We start from the raw sequence: 18,564 nt of genomic DNA, 5'->3' as shown, positions 1-18,564 counted from the left end.
ATGCGTGACAGTAGGACAATACCAGTAGACAATATGACAGACAAGGGTAGACCGTGGATGCACTAGGACATGACACGGGTAGACAATATGTACACCAGGACAGACACGGGTAGACAATATGTACACAAGGACAGACACAGGTAGACAATATGTACACCAGGACAGACACGGGTAGACAATATGTACACAAAGACAGACATCGGTAGACAATGTGTACACTTGGACAGACACGGGAAGACAACATGTACACAAGGACAGACACGGGTAGACAATATGTACAGTAGGACAGACACGGGTAGACAATATGTACACTAGGACAGACACGGGTAGACAATATGTACACAAAGACAGACATCGGTAGACAATGTGTACACTTGGACAGACACGGGAAGACAACATGTACACAAGGACAGACACGGGTAGACAATATGTACAGTAGGACAGACACGGGTAGACAATATGTACAGTAGGACAGACACGGGTAGACAATATGTACACAAAGACAGACATAGGTAGACAATGTGTACACCGGGACAGACACAGGTAGACAATATGTACACCAGGACAGACACGGGTAGACAATATGTACACTAGGACAGACACGTGTTGACAATATGTACACTAGGACAGACACGTGTTGACAATATGTACACTAGGACAGACACGAGTAGACAATATGTACAGTAGGACAGACATGGGTAGACAATATGTACACTAGGACAGACACGTGTTGACAATATGTACACCAGGACAGACACGTGTAGACAATATGTACACCAGGACAGACACGTGTTGACAATATGTACACTAGGACAGACACGTGTAGACAATATGTACACCAGGACAGACACGTGTAGACAATATGTACACCAGGACAGACATGGGTAGACAATATGTACACTAGGACAGACACGTGTTGACAATATGTACACCAGGACAGACACGTGTAGACAATATGTACACTAGGACAGACACGTGTTGACAATATGTACACTAGGACAGACACGGGTAGACAATATGTACACCAGGACAGACACGGGTAGACAATGTGTACACCAGGACAGACACGGGTAGACAATATGTACAGTAGGACAGACATGGGTAGACAATATGTACACTAGGACAGACACGTGTTGACAATATGTACACCAGGACAGACACGTGTTGACAATATGTACACCAGGACAGACACGGGTAGACAATGTGTACACCAGGACAGACACGGGTAGACAATATGTACAGTAGGACAGACACAGGTAGACAATATGTACAGTAGGACAGACACAGGTAGACAATATGTACACCAGGACAGACACGGGTGTTCAGGGGTGAGTGGCGAACAGAGAGGTAGACAATATGTACACCAGGACAGACACGGGTTGACAATATGTACACCAGGACAGACACGGGTAGACAATATGTACAGTAGGACAGACACAGGTAGACAATATGTACACCAGGACAGACACGGGTTGACAATATGTACAGTAGGACAGACACAGGTAGACAATATGTACACCAGGACAGACAAGGGTAGACAATATGTACACCAGGACAGACACGGGTAGACAATATGTACAGTAGGACAGACACAGGTAGACAATATGTACACCAGGACAGACACGGGTAGTCAATATGTACAGTAGGACAGACACAGGTAGACAATGTGTACAGTAGGACAGACACGGGTAGACAATGTGTACAGTAGGACAGACACAGGTAGACAATATGCACACCAGGACAGACACGGGTAGACAATGTGTACACCAGGACAGACACGGGTAGACAATATGTACAGTAGGACAGACACAGGTAGACAATATGTACAGTAGGACAGACACAGGTAGACAATATGTACACCAGGACAGACACGGGTGTTCAGGGGTGAGTGGCGAACAGAGAGGTAGACAATATGTACACCAGGACAGACACGGGTTGACAATATGTACACCAGGACAGACACGGGTAGACAATATGTACAGTAGGACAGACACAGGTAGACAATATGTACACCAGGACAGACACGGGTTGACAATATGTACAGTAGGACAGACACAGGTAGACAATATGTACACCAGGACAGACAAGGGTAGACAATATGTACACCAGGACAGACACGGGTAGACAATATGTACAGTAGGACAGACACAGGTAGACAATATGTACACCAGGACAGACACGGGTAGTCAATATGTACAGTAGGACAGACACAGGTAGACAATGTGTACAGTAGGACAGACACGGGTAGACAATGTGTACAGTAGGACAGACACAGGTAGACAATATGTACACCAGGACAGACACGTGTTGACAATATGTACACTAGGTCAGACACGGGTAGACAATATGTACACCAGGACAGACACGGGTTGACAATATGTACACCAGGACAGACACGGGTAGACAATATGTACAGTAGGACAGACACAGGTAGACAATATGTACACCAGGACAGACACGGGTTGACAATATGTACAGTAGGACAGACACGGGTAGACAATATGTACAGTAGGACAGACACGGGTAGACAATATGTACACAAAGACAGACATCGGTAGACAATATGTACACTAGGACAGACACGGGTAGACAATATGTACACAAAGACAGACATAGGTAGACAATGTGTACACCGGGACAGACACAGGTAGACCATATGTACACCAGGACAGACACGGGTAGACAATATGTACACCAGGACAGACACGGGTAGACAATATGTACAGTAGGACAGACATGGGTAGACAATATGTACACTAGGACAGACACGTGTTGACAATATGTACACTAGGACAGACACGGGTAGACAATATGTACACTAGGACAGACATGGGTAGACAATATGTACAGTAGGACAGACACGGGTAGACAATATGTACACTAGGACAGACACGTGTTGACAATATGTACACTAGGACAGACACGGGTAGACAATATGTACACTAGGACAGACATGGGTAGACAATATGTACAGTAGGACAGACATGGGTAGACAATATGTACACTAGGACAGACACGTGTTGACAATATGTACACTAGGACAGACACGTGTTGACAATATGTACACTAGGACAGACACGGGTAGACAATATGTACAGTAGGACAGACACAGGTAGACAATATGTACACTAGGACAGACACGTGTTGACAATATGTACACCAGGACAGACACGGGTAGACAATATGTACACCAGGACAGACACGTGTTGACAATATGTACACTAGGACAGACACGGGTAGACAATATGTACAGTAGGACAGACATGGGTAGACAATATGTACACTAGGACAGACACGTGTTGACAATATGTACACAAAGACAGACATAGGTAGACAATATGTACACTAGGACAGACACGTGTTGACAATATGTACACCAGGACAGACACGTGTTGACAATATGTACACTAGGACAGACACGGGTAGACAATATGTACAGTAGGACAGACATGGGTAGACAATATGTACACTAGGACAGACACGTGTTGACAATATGTACACTAGGACAGACACGTGTTGACAATATGTACACTAGGACAGACATGGGTAGAAAATATGTACACTAGGACAGACACGTGTTGACAATATGTACACTAGGACAGACACGTGTTGACAATATGTACACTAGGACAGACACGTGTAGACAATATGTACACTAGGACAGACACGTGTTGACAATATGTACACCAGGACAGACACAGGTAGACAATATGTACAGTAGGACAGACACGTGTTGACAATATGTACACCAGGACAGACACGTGTTGACAATATGTACACCAGGACAGACACGGGTAGACAATGTGTACACCAGGACAGACACGGGTAGACAATATGTACAGTAGGACAGACACAGGTAGACAATATGTACAGTAGGACGGACACAGGTAGACAATATGTACACCAGGACAGACACGGGTGTTCAGGGGTGAGTGGCGAACAGAGAGGTAGACAATATGTACACCAGGACAGACACGGGTTGACAATATGTACACCAGGACAGACACGGGTAGACAATATGTACAGTAGGACAGACACAGGTAGACAATATGTACACCAGGACAGACACGGGTTGACAATATGTACAGTAGGACAGACACAGGTAGACAATATGTACACCAGGACAGACAAGGGTAGACAATATGTACACCAGGACAGACACGGGTAGACAATATGTACAGTAGGACAGACACAGGTAGACAATATGTACACCAGGACAGACACGGGTAGACAATATGTACAGTAGGACAGACACAGGTAGACAATGTGTACAGTAGGACAGACACGGGTAGACAATGTGTACAGTAGGACAGACACAGGTAGACAATATGTACACCAGGACAGACACGTGTTGACAATATGTACACTAGGTCAGACACGGGTAGACAATATGTACACCAGGACAGACACGGGTTGACAATATGTACACCAGGACAGACACGGGTAGACAATATGTACAGTAGGACAGACACAGGTAGACAATATGTACTTCAGGACAGACACGGGTTGACAATATGTACAGTAGGACAGACACAGGTAGACAATATGTACACCAGGACAGACAAGGGTAGACAATATGTACACCAGGACAGACAAGGGTAGACAATATGTACAGTAGGACAGACACAGGTAGACAATATGTACACCAGGACAGACACGGGTAGACTATATGTACAGTAGGACAGACACGGGTAGACAATATGTACACCAGGACAGACACGGGTAGACAATATGTACACCAGGACAGACACGGGTAGACAATGTGTACAGTAGGACAGACACGGGTAGACAATATGTACACCAGGACAGACACGGGTAGACAATGTGTACACCAGGACAGACACGGGTAGACAATGTGTACAGTAGGACAGACACGGGTAGACAATATGTACACAAGGACAGACGCGGGTAGACAATATGTACACCAGGACAGACACGGGTAGACAATGTGTACACCAGGACAGACACGGGTAGACAATGTGTACAGTAGGACAGACACGGGTAGACAATATGTACAGTAGGACAGACACGGGTGTTCAGGGGTGAGTGGCGAACAGAGAGGTAGACACGGGGAACTTCAAGACAGATGATAGATAGATAGATATATCATCTTTATTTCCTCCATTGATATGAGATATTACGGTGTTCTACAAATGTATATATATAACACCTGATATATTGTATGTACAGGCAGTTTCACATCGTTATCAAATAATGTTTCTTAGTAGGTTTTTCCACATTTTAACAGTTTTACAAACACGGAGCATTATATTTGTCCATAGATTGTATTCAATTGCCATAGTACTTTCTGTTGGCAAACCGCCAAGTAAAAAGGTCAGAAAGAGATGGGTGGACAAGGGGAACTTCAAGACATATGTGGTTTGTAGGGGTGAGTGGTGGAGAGAGAGGTAGACAAGGGGAACTTCAAGACAGATGTGGTTTGTAGGGGTGAGTGGTGGAGAGAGAGGTAGACAAGGGGAACTTCAAGACAGATGTGGCATGTAGGGGTGCGAGGTGGAGAGAGAGGTGGACAAGGGGAACTTCAAGACAGATGTGGCATGTAGGGGTGCGAGATGGAGAGAGAGGTGGACAAGGGGAACTTCAAGACAGATGTGGCATGTAGGGGTGCGAGATTGAGAGAGAGGTGGACAAGGGGAACTTCAAGACAGATGTGGCATGTAGGGGTGCGAGATGGAGAGAGAGGTGGACAAGGGGAACTTCAAGACAGATGTGGCATGTAGGGGTGAGAGATGGAGAGAGAGGTGGACAAGGGGAACTTCAAGACAGATGTGGCATGTAGGGGTGCGAGGTGGAGAGAGATGTAGACACGATGAACTTCAAGACAGATGTGGCATGTAGGGGTGCGAGATGGAGAGAGAGGTGGACAAGGGGAACTTCAAGACAGATGTGGCATGTAGGGGTGCGAGGTGGAGAGAGATGTAGACACGATGAACTTCAAGACAGATGTGGCATGTAGGGGTGCGAGATGGAGAGAGAGGTGGACAAGGGGAACTTCAAGACAGATGTGGCATGTAGGGGTGCGAGATGGAGAGAGAGGTGGACAAGGGGAACTTCAAGACAGATGTGGCATGTAGGGGTGCGAGATGGAGAGAGAGGTGGACAAGGGGAACTTCAAGACAGATGTGGCATGTAGGGGTGCGAGATGGAGAGAGAGGTGGACAAGGGGAACTTCAAGACAGATGTGGCATGTAGGGGTGCGAGGTGGAGAGAGATGTAGACACGATGAACTTCAAGACAGATGTGGCATGTAGGGGTGCGAGATGGAGAGAGAGGTGGACAAGGGGAACTTCAAGACAGATGTGGCATGTAGGGGTGCGAGGTGGAGAGAGATGTAGACATGGGGAACTTCAAGACAGATGTGGCATGTAGGGGTGAGAGGTGGAGAGAGATGTAGACACGATGAACTTCAAGACAGATGTGGCATGTAGGGGTGAGAGGTGGAGAGAGAGGTGGACAAGGGGAACTACAAGACAGATGTGGCATGTAGGGGTGTGAGGTGGAGAGAGATGTAGACACGATGAACTTCAAGACAGATGTGGCATGTAGGGGTGCGAGATGGAGAGAGAGGTGGACAAGGGGAACTTCAAGGCAGATGTGGCATGTAGGGGTGCGAGGTGGAGAGAGATGTAGACAAGGGGAACTTCAAGGCAGATGTGGCATGTAGGGGTGCGAGATGGAGAGAGAGGTGGACAAGGGGAACTTCAAGACAGATGTGGCATGTAGGGGTGCGAGATGGAGAGAGAGGTGGACAAGGGGAACTTCAAGACAGATGTGGCATGTAGGGGTGCGAGATGGAGAGAGAGGTGGACATGGGGAACTACAAGACAGATGTGGCATGTAGGGGTGAGAGGTGGAGAGAGAGGTGGACAATGGGGAACTTCAAGACAGATGTGGCATGTAGGGGTGCGAGGTGAAGAGAGATGTAGACACGATGAACTTCAAGACAGATGTGGCATGTAGGGGTGCGAGATGGAGAGAGAGGTGGACAAGGGGAACTTCAAGACAGATGTGGCATGTAGGGGTGCGAGATGGAGAGAGAGGTGGACAAGGAGAACTACAAGACAGATGTGGCATGTAGGGGTGCGAGGTGGAGAGATGGTTGGACAAGGGGAACTTCAAGACAGATGTGGCATGTAGGGTAGCGAGGTGGAGAGAGAGGTGGACAAGGGGAACTTCAAGACAGATGTGGCATGTAGGGGTGCGAGGTGGAGAGAGAGGTAGACAAGGGGAACTACAAGACAGATGTGGCATGTAGGGTAGCGAGGTGGAGAGAGATGTAGACACGGGGAACTTCAAGACAGATGTGGCATGTAGGGGTGCGAGGTGGAGAGAGATGTAGACACGGGGAACTTCAAGACAGATGTGGCATGTAGGGGTGCGAGATGGAGAGAGATGTAGACACGGGGAACTTCAAGACAGATGTGGCATGTAGGGGTGCGAGGTGGAGAGAGATGTAGACAAGGGGAACTACAAGACAGATGTGGCATGTAGGGTAGCGAGGTGGAGAGAGATGTAGACACGGGGAACTTCAAGACAGATGTGGCATGTAGGGGTGCGAGGTGGAGAGAGAGGTAGACAAGGGGAACTACAAGACAGATGTGGCATGTAGGGTAGCGAGGTGGAGAGAGAGGTGGACAAGGGGAACTTCAAGACAGATGTGGCATGTAGGGGTGCGAGGTGGAGAGAGAGGTAGACAAGGGGAACTACAAGACAGATGTGGCATGTAGGGTAGCGAGGTGGAGAGAGATGTAGACACGGGGAACTTCAAGACAGATGTGGCATGTAGGGGTGCGAGGTGGAGAGAGATGTAGACACGGGGAACTTCAAGACAGATGTGGCATGTAGGGTAGCGAGGTGGAGAGAGATGTAGACACGGGGAACTTCAAGACAGATGTGGCATGTAGGGGTGCGAGGTGGAGAGAGAGGTGGACAAGGGGAACTTCAAGACAGATGTGGCATGTAGGGGTGCGAGATGGAGAGAGATGTAGACAAGGGGAACTTCAAGACAGATGTGGCATGTAGGGGTGCGAGATGGAGAGAGAGGTGGACAAGGGGAACTTCAAGACAGATGTGGCATGTAGGGGTGCGAGATGGAGAGAGATGTAGACACGGGGAACTTCAAGACAGATGTGGCATGTAGGGGTGCGAGATGGAGAGAGATGTAGACAAGGGGAACTTCAAGACAGATGTGGCATGTAGGGGTGCGAGATGGAGAGAGAGGTGGACAAGGGGAACTTCAAGACAGATGTGGCATGTAGGGGTGCGAGGTGGAGAGAGAGGTGGACAAGGGGAACTTCAAGACAGATGTGGCATGTAGGGTGAGAGGTGGAGAGAGATGTAGACACGGGGAACTTCAAGACAGATGTGGCATGTAGGGGTGCGAGGTGGAGAGAGATGTAGACAAGGGGAACTACAAGACAGATGTGGCATGTAGGGGTGCGAGGTGGAGAGAGAGGTGGACAAGGGGAACTTCAAGACAGATGTGGCATGTAGGGGTGCGAGGTGGAGAGAGATGTAGACACGGGGAACTTCAAGACAGATGTGGCATGTAGGGGTGCGAGGTGGAGAGATGGTTGGACAAGGGGAACTTCAAGACAGATGTGGCATGTAGGGGTGCGAGATGGAGAGAGAGGTGGACAAGGGGAACTACAAGACAGATGTGGCATGTAGGGGTGCGAGGTGGAGAGAGATGTGGACAAGGGGAACTACAAGACAGATGTGGCATGTAGGGGTGCGAGATGGAGAGAGATGTAGACAAGGGGAACTACAAGACAGATGTGGCATGTAGGGGTGCGAGGTGGAGAGAGAGGTGGACAAGGGGAACTTCAAGACAGATGTGGCATGTAGGGTAGCGAGGTGGAGAGAGAGGTGGACAAGGGGAACTTCAAGACAGATGTGGCATGTAGGGTAGCGAGGTGGAGAGAGAGGTGGACAAGGGGAACTTCAAGACAGATGTGGCATGTAGGGGTGCGAGGTGGAGAGAGAGGTGGACAAGGGGAACTTCAAGACAGATGTGGCATGTAGGGGTGCGAGATGGAGAGAGAGGTGGACAAGGGGAACTTCAAGACAGATGTGGCATGTAGGGGTGCGAGATGGAGAGAGAGGTGGACAAGGGGAACTTCAAGACAGATGTGGTTTGTAGGGGTGTGAGGTGGAGAGAGAGGTGGACAAGGGGAACTTCAAGACAGATGTGGTATGTAGGGGTGTGAGGTGGAGAGAGAGGTGGACAAGGGGAACTACAAGACAGATGTGGTATGTAGGGGTGCGAGGTGGAGAGAGATGTAGACACGGGGAACTACAAGACAGATGTGGCATGTAGGGTAGCGAGGTGGAGAGAGATGTAGACACGGGGAACTTCAAGACAGATGTGGCATGTAGGGGTGCGAGATGGAGAGAGAGGTAGACACGATGAACTTCAAGACAGATGTGGCATGTAGGGGTGCGAGGTGGAGAGAGAGGTGGACAAGGGGAACTTCAAGACAGATGTGGCATGTAGGGGTGCGAGATGGAGAGAGAGGTGGACAAGGGGAACTACAAGACAGATGTGGCATGTAGGGGTGCGAGGTGGAGAGAGATGTAGACACGGGGAACTTCAAGACAGATGTGGCATGTAGGGGTGCGAGATGGAGAGAGATGTAGACAAGGGGAACTTCAAGACAGATGTGGCATGTAGGGTAGCGAGGTGGAGAGAGATGTAGACACGGGGAACTTCAAGACAGATGTGGTATGTAGGGTAGCGAGGTGGAGAGAGATGTAGACAAGGGGAACTACAAGACAGATGTGGCATGTAGGGTAGCGAGGTGGAGAGAGATGTAGACAAGGGGAACTACAAGACAGATGTGGCATGTAGGGTAGCGAGGTGGAGAGAGATGTAGACACGGGGAACTTCAAGACAGATGTGGTATGTAGGGTAGCGAGGTGGAGAGAGATGTAGACAAGGGGAACTACAAGACAGATGTGGCATGTAGGGTAGCGAGGTGGAGAGAGATGTAGACAAGGGGAACTACAAGACAGATGTGGCATGTAGGGTAGCGAGGTGGAGAGAGATGTAGACACGGGGAACTTCAAGACAGATGTGGTATGTAGGGGTGCGAGGTGGAGAGAGAGGTGGACAAGGGGAACTTCAAGACAGATGTGGCATGTAGGGTAGCGAGGTGGAGAGAGATGTAGACAAGGGGAACTTCAAGACAGATGTGGCATGTAGGGGTGCGAGGTGGAGAGAGAGGTGGACAAGGGGAACTTCAAGACAGATGTGGCATGTAGGGGTGTGAGGTGGAGAGAGATGTAGACAAGGGGAACTTCAAGACAGATGTGGCATGTAGGGGTGCGAGATGGAGAGAGATGTAGACACGATGAACTTCAAGACAGATGTGGCATGTAGGGGTGCGAGATGGAGAGAGATGTAGACACGGGGAACTTCAAGACAGATGTGGCATGTAGGGGTGCGAGGTGGAGAGAGAGGTGGACAAGGGGAACTTCAAGACAGATGTGGCATGTAGGGGTGCGAGGTGGAGAGAGAGGTGGACAAGGGGAACTTCAAGACAGATGTGGCATGTAGGGGTGCGAGATGGAGAGAGATGTAGACAAGGGGAACTTCAAGACAGATGTGGCATGTAGGGGTGCGAGGTGAAGAGAGATGTAGACACGGGGAACTTCAAGACAGATGTGGCATGTAGGGGTGCGAGGTGGAGAGAGAGGTGGACAAGGGGAACTTCAAGACAGATGTGGCATGTAGGGGTGAGAGGTGGAGAGAGATGTAGACACGATGAACTTCAAGACAGATGTGGCATGTAGGGGTGCGAGGTGGAGAGAGAGGTGGACAAGGGGAACTTCAAGACAGATGTGGCATGTAGGGGTGCGAGGTGGAGAGAGATGTAGACAAGGGGAACTTCAAGACAGATGTGGCATGTAGGGGTGCGAGGTGGAGAGAGAGGTGGACAAGGGGAACTTCAAGACAGATGTGGCATGTAGGGGTGCGAGGTGGAGAGAGAGGTGGACAAGGGGAACTTCAAGACAGATGTGGCATGTAGGGTAGCGAGGTGGAGAGAGATGTAGACAAGGGGAACTTCAAGACAGATGTGGCATGTAGGGGTGCGAGGTGGAGAGAGAGGTGGACAAGGGGAACTTCAAGACAGATGTGGCATGTAGGGGTGTGAGGTGGAGAGAGATGTAGACAAGGGGAACTTCAAGACAGATGTGGCATGTAGGGGTGCGAGATGGAGAGAGATGTAGACACGATGAACTTCAAGACAGATGTGGCATGTAGGGGTGCGAGATGGAGAGAGATGTAGACACGGGGAACTTCAAGACAGATGTGGCATGTAGGGGTGAGAGGTGGAGAGAGAGGTGGACAAGGGGAACTTCAAGACAGATGTGGCATGTAGGGGTGCGAGGTGGAGAGAGAGGTGGACAAGGGGAACTTCAAGACAGATGTGGCATGTAGGGGTGCGAGATGGAGAGAGATGTAGACAAGGGGAACTTCAAGACAGATGTGGCATGTAGGGGTGCGAGGTGGAGAGAGATGTAGACAAGGGGAACTTCAAGACAGATGTGGCATGTAGGGGTGCGAGATGGAGAGAGATGTAGACACGATGAACTTCAAGACAGATGTGGCATGTAGGGGATGCGAGATGGAGAGAGATGTAGACACGATGAACTTCAAGACAGATGTGGCATGTAGGGGTGCGAGATGGAGAGAGATGTAGACACGATGAACTTCAAGACAGATGTGGCATGTAGGGGTGCGAGGTGGAGAGAGAGGTGGACAAGGGGAACTTCAAGACAGATGTGGCATGTAGGGTAGCGAGGTGGAGAGAGATGTAGACAAGGGGAACTTCAAGACAGATGTGGCATGTAGGGGTGCGAGGTGGAGAGAGATGTAGACACGGGGAACTTCAAGACAGATGTGGTATGTAGGGTAGCGAGGTGGAGAGAGATGTAGACAAGGGGAACTACAAGACAGATGTGGCATGTAGGGTAGCGAGGTGGAGAGAGATGTAGACAAGGGGAACTACAAGACAGATGTGGCATGTAGGGTAGCGAGGTGGAGAGAGATGTAGACACGGGGAACTTCAAGACAGATGTGGTATGTAGGGGTGCGAGGTGGAGAGAGAGGTGGACAAGGGGAACTACAAGACAGATGTGGCATGTAGGGGTGCGAGATGGAGAGAGAGGTGGACAAGGGGAACTTCAAGACAGATGTGGCATGTAGGGGTGCGAGGTGGAGAGAGATGTAGACAAGGGGAACTTCAAGACAGATGTGGCATGTAGGGGTGCGAGGTGGAGAGAGATGTAGACACGGGGAACTACAAGACAGATGTGGCATGTAGGGTAGCGAGGTGGAGAGAGAGGTGGACAAGGGGAACTACAAGACAGATGTGGCATGTAGGGGTGCGAGATGGAGAGAGAGGTGGACAAGGGGAACTTCAAGACAGATGTGGCATGTAGGGGTGCGAGATGGAGAGAGAGGTGGACAAGGGGAACTTCAAGACAGATGTGGCATGTAGGGGTGCGAGATGGAGAGAGAGGTGGACAAGGGGAACTTCAAGACAGATGTGGCATGTAGGGGTGCGAGATGGAGAGAGAGGTGGACAAGGGGAACTTCAAGACAGATGTGGCATGTAGGGGTGCGAGGTGGAGAGAGATGTAGACAAGGGGAACTTCAAGACAGATGTGGCATGTAGGGGTGCGAGATGGAGAGAGAGGTGGACAAGGGGAACTTCAAGACAGATGTGGCATGTAGGGTAGCGAGGTGGAGAGAGATGTAGACACGGGGAACTTCAAGACAGATGTGGCATGTAGGGGTGCGAGGTGGAGAGAGAGGTGGACATGGGGAACTTCAAGACAGATGTGGCATGTAGGGGTGCGAGATGGAGAGAGAGGTGGACAAGGGGAACTTCAAGACAGATGTGGCATGTAGGGGTGTGAGGTGGAGAGAGATGTAGACAAGGGGAACTTCAAGACAGATGTGGCATGTAGGGGTGCGAGGTGGAGAGAGATGTAGACAAGGGGAACTTCAAGACAGATGTGGCATGTAGGGTAGCGAGGTGGAGAGAGAGGTGGACAAGGGGAACTTCAAGACAGATGTGGCATGTAGGGGTGCGAGGTGGAGAGAGATGTAGACAAGGGGAACTTCAAGACAGATGTGGCATGTAGGGGTGCGAGATGGAGAGAGATGTAGACACGGGGAACTTCAAGACAGATGTGGCATGTAGGGGTGCGAGGTGGAGAGAGATGTAGACAAGGGGAACTACAAGACAGATGTGGCATGTAGGGGTGCGAGATGGAGAGAGATGTAGACACGGGGAACTTCAAGACAGATGTGGCATGTAGGGGTGTGAGGTGGAGAGAGATGTAGACAAGGGGAACTTCAAGACAGATGTGGCATGTAGGGGTGCGAGATGGAGAGAGATGTAGACACGATGAACTTCAAGACAGATGTGGCATGTAGGGGTGCGAGATGGAGAGAGATGTAGACAAGGGGAACTTCAAGACAGATGTGGCATGTAGGGGTGCGAGATGGAGAGAGATGTAGACACGATGAACTTCAAGACAGATGTGGCATGTAGGGGTGCGAGGTGGAGAGAGATGTAGACAAGGGGAACTTCAAGACAGATGTGGCATGTAGGGGTGCGAGGTGGAGAGAGATGTAGACACGGGGAACTTCAAGACAGATGTGGCATGTAGGGGTGCGAGGTGGAGAGAGATGTAGACACGGGGAACTTCAAGACAGATGTGGCATGTAGGGGTGCGAGATGGAGAGAGAGGTGGACAAGGGGAACTTCAAGACAGATGTGGCATGTAGGGGTGCGAGGTGGAGAGAGAGGTGGACAAGGGGAACTTCAAGACAGATGTGGCATGTAGGGATGCGAGATGGAGAGAGAGGTGGACAAGCGGAACTACAAGAAAGATGTGGCATGTAGGGGTGCGAGGTGGATTAACACAGCTTACCTTCTTTGTTTACAAGGATAAATTGTTTGACCTTTAAGAGATTACAAACGTTGCATATTTTGTCACCTCAACAATTGATAACACCTAACGCGATTCAACGAAGCTTTGTAAAATATTTAAAGCTTTAATTTGTAGTTGATATACATGGTACATTTTAGCTTTACGTGATTAATGTTTTGTTTTCTGTAAACACAACTCAATAGTGTGTTGCTCTCAAGCATCACTCAGAGGCAAACACTTATCGATCCACACGTTTACTGAACGTCACAGTTGACAAACAAAAGAGTTATCCGCCCCTGGCAGGAGAAATGTTCGAGGGACAGACACACCTTGACAGTATGTAAAAGTAATTTGACTGGGCGTGTAGAGCCTCCTTGGAGTCACGTGTTAACCTCTAATTGACTGGTATGTGAAAATACTGACATCTTCAACGTTATCGGGGTCTTAGGACCGACGCCACAAAATGACACGTGTGTCGTATCAAATATCGGATTGCTCAACATTGCAGACTGAATTAGGGCGAGATGACAGAAACAGGCACGTGTGTACGTGGAGGTAATTATATTCTGATTAAACATTGTTGTTTTGTAAAAACATAACAGGAGCACACATTCTTAGTGAACAAAGTTTGTTTCGAAGTATATTTTTTATCATCTCTCAGGCACAAGGATCATTTTAAACTTGTGTTTTTGTGTAACTGTTCCGTTAATGTGACGGTATTGTGTTGTGGCGTCTGTCGGTAGACAGTTCCTAAAGTGCAAATGTGGGGGGTTCAGACGGGAGATAAAGGATTGGGGACATTCCGAGGTTACGCCGCCCATCCCGATCAAATATGTGTCCATGACCTATTCGTGCATCTGGATGTTACCTGAGGTTGCTGTTGACATAGTCACCCACACCACCAGGCCGTGTTAGCAGATTTCTGGTCATCCCGTATCATACTACCTGGCGTGTGCACAACTGACAGGAAACAATACGGGTAGATATTACGGGTATATTAAATATGCACTTCTTTTGGAGCCGACTTATTCACGTTTTCACAGACGTCACTAAAAGACAAAGAAATCAATTATTTCCTTCACCGACTGCATTTTGATATTTGACTTGCGAATGGGTGTGCGTATTTAACTGATGATGATGTGATGTTGTAGGTGGATGAAAGTGACCTCAGCAGAAATTCCATTGACTGGATCAAGATGGCCGAACTTAAGACGGGATTCAGAGGTGATATTGTCCGTTCTGATGTATCTGGGACATTCACGGCTTTGGGACGTATCTGTGACACTGCCTACAAACATACTTGGGGAATGGAAGACCTTATTGAGGTACCTGTGACATTCGTTAACAATTCGCGTGTGTGAATAGTTGATCACTCTAACACATATGTGACATTCGTAACGAATTCGTTGTATACTCTCCAGGGAGCTGAGAATGATTCTTGATTACATTCTGATCCAGTGACCGGGGTAATAACAGCGCTTTGAGCATGCCCCTGAGTGGTGTGGAAATATGCGCAATATAGATGGCCTATTATTATTATATACTACATGTGTGACACTGTCTGGAGACCCACTTGTGTGACGTTTGGCCCATATACTACATGTGTGACACTGTCTGGAGACCAACTTGTGTGACGTTTGACCCATATACTACATGTGTGACACTTTCTGGAGACCAATTTGTGTGACGTTCGGCCCATACACTACATGTGTGACACTGTCTGGAGACCAACTTGTGTGACGTTCGGCCCATATACTACATGTGTGACTGTCTGGAGACCAACTTGTGTGACGTTTGACCCATATACTACATGTGTGGCACTGTCTGGAGACCAACTTGTGTGACGTTCGGCCCATATACTACATGTGTGGCACTGTCTGGAGACCCACTTGTGTGACGTTCGGCCCATATACTACATGTGTGGCACTGTCTGGAGACCAACTTGTGTGACGTTCGGCCCATATACTACATGTGTGACACTGTCTGGAGACCAACTTGTGTGACGTTTGACCCATATACTACATGTGTGACACTGTCTGGATACCACCTTGGTTGTGTTCGGCCCATATACTACATGTGTGACTGTCTGGAGACCAACTTGTGTGACGTTTGACCCATATACTACATGTGTGGCACTGTCTGGAGACCTACGTGTGTGACGTTTGACCCATATACTACATGTGTGACTGTCTGGAGACCAACTTGTGTGACGTTTGACCCGTATACTACATGTGTGGCACTGTCTGGAGACCTACGTGTGTAACGTTCGGCCCATATACTACATGTGTGACACTGTCTGGAGACCAACTTGTGTGACGTTTGACCCATATACTACATGTGTGGCACTGTCTGGAGACCTACGTGTGTGACGTTTGACCCATATACTACATGTGTGACTGTCTGGAGACCAACTTGTGTGACGTTTGACCCGTATACTACATGTGTGGCACTGTCTGGAGACCTACGTGTGTAACGTTCGGCCCATATACTACACGTATGACAGATGAGACCGACAATGATGTTGCGACCGGGCTGCATACAGAGGGGGCACATTGGTACCCTTACAGCCGTCTTCTCCCTACAGTTCCTGGTGTTGTTGCCTCTACTCTGCTACACTATGCCCTTCTCTTTATATTTCAAACTGACAACACGGAGAGCTGATGCATCAAAACAAGCTGTTTTACTGAACAGAGAAAGGGTGAAAAGGGCACGAGGTTATATTGAGAACTTGTCCACAGACAACTCTAGGTATTACACATCCCTGCTAGAGAAGGGCAACCAAGTGTTCCTGGCTGTGGCTGTATTGACAGTCAACAGGCCTCGCAGTGATGACGGTAACAGGACAATGGGATACCTCGTACAGTCAGCAACAGCTCTTGATAAGTTCGCCAAAAGCAGGGAATTTATGGGCAAGACATTTGTATTTATATGTAACGTCGACGTGAAACCTCACTCACACAAAGACGCTGTGGATCTCAAGCGATATCTGCCATTTACAGAGAGGTATGGGTCGTCGGACTTCCACTCACGAGACTTTCATGTTCCCAACAACAAAACAGTTACCTACGACCAAATGCTTCACGAGGATGTGTACGAGAAAGAGACGTATGATTATATGTATTGTATGCGAGTGGCCCAGTCACTTGGGCCTAGGTATATACTGATGGTGGAAGATGACGCCGTCGCCCACCCCGATCTGGCCCCAGTGCTACACTACACCCTAGGGAACCACTTTGGCCCTAACACAGACATGATTCAACAAAATAAGAGTTTCGCATATCTAAAACTGTACTACCCACAGAGATGGCAAGGCTTCGCGTTTGAGTTGATTCGTCTTCTTGAGCTCTGCAGTATTAGTTGTATTGGTGGGGGCTTTTTTGTATTTGTCATGTACGTATTGACGTTTGTGGTGAAAGGAAGAGTGATGGTAAACAAGCTCTATGGGCGGTATTTCCTTATGGGGATGTTATTCTTGATGCTTACTGCTATGGCTGTTGGTCGACAGAACGTATTGGAGCTTAGGAGGGTGTCCAAATACCTGTACCAGTTCCGCTCTTCCCCAGGGTGCTGTACTCAAGCAATGCTTTACCCCACCCACATGGTCCGACCCCTTGTGTCACACCTCGCCGCCGCGCCCCCCGGCACCCACACCGACCTCATCATCTACAACTTCACACGGACGACGGGCACGCCGGCCTTCCAGCTTGAGCCCAACTTGTTCTACCACGTGGGAATGTACACATCATTGAAAATCGGCAACAAACGCCCGGATGAGTTCCTTTTTCATTTGTGATACGGAACCGCTACAGGCTGGGTTTATTTGTTTGCTTGTTTGGTTTGTTTGTTGTTGAACGCCTGCAAATAATCGAGTCTAGACCAGACAATCCAATGATTGATATCTCGAGCATCGACCCACCCAATTCGAATACGATGATATGCACCATCCAAGTCATTCATGATCAGTTATGTTAATATACACTTAACCCTTTTGTTTGTGTCGTCTCTTTTACACATGCTAGCATTCTTTCTGGTTCTATTAATACAAGGACGGCCTCCGTGGTCTAGTGGTAGAGCGTCCGCCCGGAGAGCGGAAGGTCCGAGGTTCCATCCCCGGCCGCGTCGTACCAAAAAAACGTTAAAAGATGGTACTTCTTGTTACCCTGTCTGACGCTCGGCATTAAGGGGCTGAAACTAGGACTGGTCGGCTCGGAGTCAGTATACTGTGTCTGAGTTGGGTAGTCATGTTAAACTGCGGCATGGTATCTCAGTGTGCTACCATTATAAATCGGCATTAGTCCGGACTGGTACAAGCACACACACACACACACACACACACACACACACACACACACACACACACACGTACATGCATGTCGCTATATAAGTACATGCACAATAATCTTGGACGCGACGTTAAACCCCATTCCACCATATGGTACTCAGTTTGAGATATATATATATATATATATATATATATATATATATATATATATAGAGAGAGAGAGAGAGAGAGAGAGAGAGAGAGAGAATGTACTTGAGTCATGGTTGTGAGGACATATTAGGTTTTCCGTCGCGTTCAAAATAAATGCACTC

The 18,564-nt window shown here is 48.7% G+C and overlaps 1 protein-coding gene across 6 annotated transcripts in view; it reads left to right on the top strand.

Moving 5' to 3' along the window:
- Window positions 1-17,960, top strand: part of LOC124132334 (post-GPI attachment to proteins factor 4-like) — a 49,418-nt gene extending 31,458 nt beyond the window's left edge. The window contains exons 2-3 of one of the 6 annotated variants that reach the window (XM_046496215.2): window positions 15,123-16,253; window positions 16,464-17,960. In XM_046496215.2, the coding sequence (XP_046352171.2) occupies window positions 16,475-17,764 (1,290 nt within the window). In that variant the 5' untranslated portion in view covers window positions 15,123-16,253; window positions 16,464-16,474 and the 3' untranslated portion in view covers window positions 17,765-17,960. The other 5 variants (XM_048403223.1, XM_046496213.2, XM_046496211.2 and 2 more) reach the window with 5 other exon arrangements.
- The last annotated feature ends 604 nt before the right edge of the window (window positions 17,961-18,564 follow it).

Source organism: Haliotis rufescens, unplaced genomic scaffold, assembly GCF_023055435.1.
Source record: "Haliotis rufescens isolate VD_foot unplaced genomic scaffold, xgHalRufe1.0.p SCAF_3, whole genome shotgun sequence".
Classification (NCBI taxonomy): Eukaryota; Metazoa; Mollusca; class Gastropoda; order Lepetellida; family Haliotidae; genus Haliotis; species Haliotis rufescens.
Note: the sequence above shows the minus strand (reverse complement) of the source record. Positions and strands in the feature narration are given on the sequence as shown.